The sequence below is a fragment of the Triticum aestivum genome, chromosome 5B (genome assembly GCF_018294505.1).
Source record: "Triticum aestivum cultivar Chinese Spring chromosome 5B, IWGSC CS RefSeq v2.1, whole genome shotgun sequence".
Taxonomy (NCBI): Eukaryota; Viridiplantae; Streptophyta; class Magnoliopsida; order Poales; family Poaceae; genus Triticum; species Triticum aestivum.
In genome coordinates, this window is record NC_057807.1 from 605201342 (window position 1) to 605207422 (window position 6081).

Sequence of the window (6081 nt, forward strand, 5' to 3'; positions counted from 1 at the left end):
GTCATCCAGATCGTCTTCTGCAAGGCCAAGCCTCTCCATCAGTTCTGCCACATCTTTGGAGTCTACAATCTTCGATCCCGAAGCTTTGTCCGCTATCTCTGAAAAACCCTAACCCGATGGAGAAAGATCGGGCTGTTGAGGAGTCCCTAGATCGCCTCGCGCATCCAACACCGTGGACACCACAGGGGTACCCCCGAGCACCACACCGGCGATGAGGACGGAGAAGATGGCAGGGGAGATGCGATCTCGACGTACCGGCAATCGCCGCCGCGAGTAGACGAAACCCTAACGAGAGGGTAGGTAGACCGAGAGGGTAGGTTATTGCAGTTTCCGTTTATTTAACAGTGGGAAGAGGGTTTCTTCTTAGGGTGGGCCTTTAGATGGTGTGAAACTGGAACGGGCCTCAATGGGTTATTGCAGGCTACCAGGGACGCCACAGCGTCTGCATTTTTGGGCTTCCACCCAACCCAATCCGGTGGTAGCGCCCACCAAAGAAAACCCAGCCCTCAAAGAAAAAACCCCAAAGAAAACGCAATCCAATCGAGACCATTCTTGGCGAGGAGAAGGGGGAGAAGAAAGCAGATCGGCGCCGGCGCCGGCCGTGGCCGCACTGGTACTTGCCTTCTTCTTCTTCTTCTTCTTCTTCTTCTTCTTCCCAATTCCGTTGTACATACGTATGAGACGAGTCCGGGCTGATCCCAAAGTCGATTTCATTCCGGAATCTGAATTCGGTTTGTACCTACCTAGTACCTACCTATTTGAATCTTGGCCAATTCCTGTGCAGATCGACTCGGACTGTGGGTGTGGTCTTCCGCCCGAGCACCCATAAACATGGGTCCAGAGGCGCCTGAGCTTCAACCAAACCCCGTCAATCCCGCTGGACGCCTTTTGCCAGAGCACAGCTCGATGGCGATCGCCGATGTCAACATGGGTCTACAGGCGCCTGAACTTTTGTCATATCACATCAATCGCGCACGACCCTTCTATGATGAAAAGTGGAAAAGTATGAATGTGGGGAAGAAGAAGACGAAGAAGAAGATTTTCCGGGTTCCGCAGCATGAGCTGGATGACATACTTTCCTATCAGGTGCCCGCTTGGCCGAAAGTGGATAAACGCTGTCCTTCAGCCGCCATAGAGATGGAAAAGATGAAGGAATACTTCTTGGCCGGGCGGGAGAAGATGAGGCGAGAGTATGAGGCCCATGGCTATGCTACTTTTGAAGCAGAGGTCACCGATGATGAGGAGGAGGAAGACGCAGCAATGACTCCTCCTCACGAGGAGAAGGATGTTGTGCGAGCGACATCTTTTCATGACAAGAATGACGATGCAGCAGCGACTCATCCTCACGAGGAGAAGGATGATGTGCCAGCGACATCTTATCACGACAAAAATGACGAAGCAGCAGCGACGACTCCTCACGAGGAGAAGGATGATGTGCCAGCCACATCTTATTATGACAAGAATGACGATGCAGCAGCGACGACTCCTCACGAGGAGAAGGATGATGTGCCAGCCACATCTTATTATGACAAGAATGACGATGCAGCAGCGACTCCTCCTCACGAGGAGAAGGATGATGTGCCAGCCACATCTTATTATGACAAGAATGACGATGCAGCAGCGATGTCTTCTCCGTGGATTATTCCACGAGGAAGAGGCCGAAGAAGATTTCGCCCAGGAGTTGTCAAGCAAGCAAGCGGTGTTAAGAAAATAACTTAGATGTATTAGTTGTTTTCAGTGTTAGTTTTGGCTGTTGGATTAGTTGGTTCCAGTTTCTGGGACTGTATTGTGTCATCTTTATTTATAACTTCTTGTGTAAAACCTACAGCTGATAATTTGTCAGCCGACTTGATATAATATGATAAATTTAAAAGGAAGAAAGAGCTAATGCCCATATTTATCGGAAAATGTTTTTGAATAACTAGGCAAGTATCTATAAAACAATAAAAGCCCTTCTCAAACTAATTGCCCCATTAGATTACAAGTTAAATTGATCGCTTCTACCTTGAATCAGTTTGCCTTTTCCCTTATGGTATACTACCTTCAATCAAGTTAAATTTGTTAGGGAGCAGTTTTTATCTTTTGTGCATCACTCTGAAAGATTTTGTTCTTGTTGTATCACGTCTGTTCTGATTAGATGAGGTGCATACTTGCTGAGTTCTTTTATGTCCGTTCTGCAAATATATTGCTTTAGCTTCTTATGCACTGAAAAAAGCAGTGAATACCTTGCTGCATATATGAGGTTGATGTCCAGGTTCAGCTATTGGTCTCCCAAAATGCTCGTTGTAAGTATTACCAAGCTGTAGGTGTATGCTTTGGTATATCTCTAAACGGAAAGCACATGGGTTTAGTCATCAAGTGAAATTGCTAATTTCTACTCCCTCCGTTCCAAATTACTCGTCGCTGAAATGGATGTATCTAGAACTAAAATACATCTAGATACATCCATATGTGCGACAAATAATTCGGAACGGAGGGAGTATTATGATATACTTACGGTCGCTGCATTTGCCTATACGCTGAAAACAAAGTGGTGGGCTATGTTTGCGGTATAAACTTGAAATGAAAGGATATAATTCTACCATGTGGAGATTGCTCGATTAGGGGTCTGCATCCTGGGCTAATATAACTTTACAGATGTGTTAATTTGCAATTTATTTATCTTGATAGTGGCTAATATAATGCACTGATATGAAGCTGTCTTTTTTGTTGTGCTGTTTGATCTGATATCTTCCCTCAGTTATGCAGTTATACTGAAGCTTCAAATTTTCTATTCATTCTGATCTAGCCAAACTGACCAGGGATTTGAAGCTGCTATTTGTGTTGAGTTTGTGCTTATTTGTTTCAAATCACTAACAACCGAACAACATAAATAGAATATGCCCATGTGATCCTTGAATTGATTAAAGTAACCTTATTCTTTGCGTGCATTTTTCAGTGCTACTTACCACTGTTATTTTTTAGGCCGCCACATGGTGTTTTTAATTTTTCAGCTTTTCTATGACGAGCTTGATCTAGTTTCCTTTATTTTAGAAAACTCAAACTTGATGTTCTTCTATTGTGTTCCAGGATGTAATTATCTAGGGTTATTCAATCACGAGTCTCTGACATACTGAGGAAGGTGAGAAAGAAACTCAGGATGTTCCTAATCATAGGAAGGTGATTTTCATTACATACAAATTATTTTCATCTGTTTCGAGAGTGGAACATGCTTCATTTATGAGAAAACTAGAAGTCTGTTTCTGAATAACCATTATCAATTTATTATCAAGCATGTTGAGTAGTTTGCAGCTTTTACATTCCTTTACTTAGGCACCATGAGTATGAAGTGGGGACAGCAGATGGAAGATTCACAAAGAGCGGGAACTAAGAGCATTGTCATGTTTAGCTACAATCTTTTCCTGTTTTTTCTTTGCATTGTCGTTCTGTTTTATTCATTTTACTACTAAAAAGTTTATTTGTGTATAACATTGATGTGTAACGATATGCTAGAATACATTCCTCTAGTGGTTGTAGCTGAGTACATTTCTTGGGTGTTTTGTGTTGATTGTTCTGTTTTTTCTTATCATCATTAAGAAGGATGGGGCAGGAGGGTTAGTGAATTGCCAAATATTCCTTCCAGTTGAAGAGGTCTTTAACAGCGTGTCTTTTAAAACATGCATTGCCAAGTGAATACTCCTTTTTATTCCAGCCCTTCCATTTTTCCCTCCACCAGATCTGTTTGATTTTTAGGCTGTATAAGAAAGTGGATGCTGAACTCTCTATGATGAAGGCATGGTGCTGGGGAGATCAATGTGGGGTTTTGGTTTCTAGTTTAGTTGAGATGTTTAAACAGTGATTTTTTTCTTTCAAATAAATTTGATGCGGTGTGATATATGCCTCTTAATTTCCATTTATATCATGCCTGCAATCAAATCAGCAGGTTAGAATTTCGTATCTTTCAGCTTACCCTTTGGATAATAATGAGTACCGAGTAGTATATTCAGTCAAGGATCAAATGCAGGTTATCTTCGCATAAGTTCTGGTTTCTAAAATACAGAAATTTCAGTTCAAATGGAGATGTGCAGTGAAATTTATTTTCTAAGAAACATAGATGGTCCAGAGAAAGAATGACAACTAATAACTACTCCCTCCATCCCAAAAATAAATGACACTGATTTAGTACAACTTTATACTAACTTTGTACTAAATCAGCGACACTTATTTTGGGATGGAGGGACCGAGGGAGTACTAAAGTAACATTGCATAGGATGTGCAACACAAATTATTTAGTATGACGTTGGAAAATTCTGATTTCTAAAATATTTTCTTCAATATAGGGTTGTTGTATTTGCTTGAATTGCAAAATGATCTTGAACATTGCATTGCTTAAATTTATCAGTCTCCATAACAGATCCTCCCTGTCTCGGTTGATATTCCTCAAGTTCCTCCCCCAGCAAATCCTCATTAGATCCTCCATTACTAACAGCCTGGCTGGTGTCAGGCAAGCCTTCTCCATCATGTAGAGGGTCATCATCCACTACAAAGGATAATAGTACAGTGATTTATTAATCTCCATTAACTATCAGTGGGTGTATCTTGACAGGGTCTCGAACAGCAATTTGCAGTTTAACTTGCTCAAAGAAATTCCTAAGGATGCCATGCCAGTCAATATTAACTAAAGTCCCCAGAACAGACGCCACTTGGGCCATATTCTTCCAAGTCATTTTGTTTACAAGTATCTCAGCAACCGGTTCATCATAAGGTTCACACTCCCAATTCCAAGACAGGAAAGAAAGAGAGAACCCCTTCTTCTTAAGATTGATGGAAGGCGGCTCAACCAATTCCTTGTTTTTATGAGGAAATGTTTCTCAGACAGCTGTCTCATCTGCCAAGGCCAATCAGTCTTCCAAATAGCTGAAAAATCCTGCTTAAGTTCCTGCATGGCAATCTCACCTTCCTCGATCGCATCAGTACAAATGTTAGCCAGGTTTAACCACTTATAGCCTTGTGATCCCCAGATTCAACATGGAAGAAACCCAGCCCAGCATTTGACCACCCAAGGTAGGCTTATACCATTCAGAGCACACATCCATATGATGCCCAGGCTTATGACAGATGAAACAAAGCTTAGGAGTGGAGCAAGTACCCACATAGTGTGCTGGGTCACCACAGTTATAGCAAATAACATCACAAAGCTTAGGATCATAAATTCATAATTGACCACCACTTCCTCCTTTCTCTCTCTAGTAGATTAAGCAGTCTTCTCGTTACTAGTTCCGACAGGTTTGGGCTTTTTCTTCTGTTGCTGAGTAGCTACAGGCACTTGAGAGTTTTTGCTGAAATGAACTAGACTGGCCCTCCCCAAAACCAGACTGAAAATACTGACCAGGAGCCCCTTGGAACTGCCCCTGCGAGCCATGGATACATTGCTGAGGCTGTGGGGGACAGAATTGCGGAGGCCACTGCCCCGTAGGAGGGTGCGGAGGGTTTTTGCCACGGCTGCTGTTGCTGCTGCCAATCTTGATGCATTCCCTGGCCAGCAAATTGCATAGGTGGAGGGAAATTACCTTGGAAATGAGGAGATGGATGCTGAATCGACAGCACTGGTGAATACTGTATGTTGGAGGGCTTGGGGCCAGAACCTTGGTAAGAAAAAAAATCGAAACGGAGTGAACCTTGGTAATTTTATGGTCAATTTGGTGGGCGAGAAGGCATGCTATACATGAAAATGAGTTCAACTCCCTACTGTCAACACATGTGTTCATCAGGAGGTATATCTCTGAGCTGAATCGGCGCCACTGGTGATCAACAATGCTCAGGGTCGCTGGTGTTCCATGTGGATGGAGGATTAGACAAAGAGCTGAGGACAGGGCAGCCGCTGTGGTGTGCAGAAATGAGGAAGGAAAGTTTGTAGCTGCATCAGCTCTAGGCACAGGCTGACCTGGGCGCGCTTAAGATCAGGGTCATGCCTGGAGGTTGTGAACAACACATGCTCTAGTGATTTTTTCTACTCCCTGCGTAAAGAAATACAATAGTGTTTAGATCACTAAAGTAGTGATCCAAACACTCTTATATTTCTTTACAGGAAGTACCTCTCTT

At 42.9% G+C, this 6081-nt stretch overlaps 1 protein-coding gene across 1 annotated transcript; it reads left to right on the plus strand.

Annotated features, from left to right (window-relative positions):
* Nucleotides 1-472: 472 nt before the first annotated feature.
* Nucleotides 473-1888, plus strand: LOC123117113 (uncharacterized). The gene is made up of 2 exons (XM_044537945.1): nucleotides 473-613; nucleotides 785-1888. Exon 2 carries the CDS (start codon nucleotides 832-834, stop codon nucleotides 1717-1719), a length of 888 nt encoding a protein of 295 aa, XP_044393880.1. The 5' UTR covers nucleotides 473-613; nucleotides 785-831; the 3' UTR covers nucleotides 1720-1888.
* The last annotated feature ends 4193 nt before the right edge of the window (nucleotides 1889-6081 follow it).

Coding starts and splice junctions, on each gene's coding strand:
- LOC123117113 (XM_044537945.1), top strand. CDS start 832: ATGGGTCCAGAGGCGCCTGAGCTTCAACCAAACCCCGTCAATCCCGCT.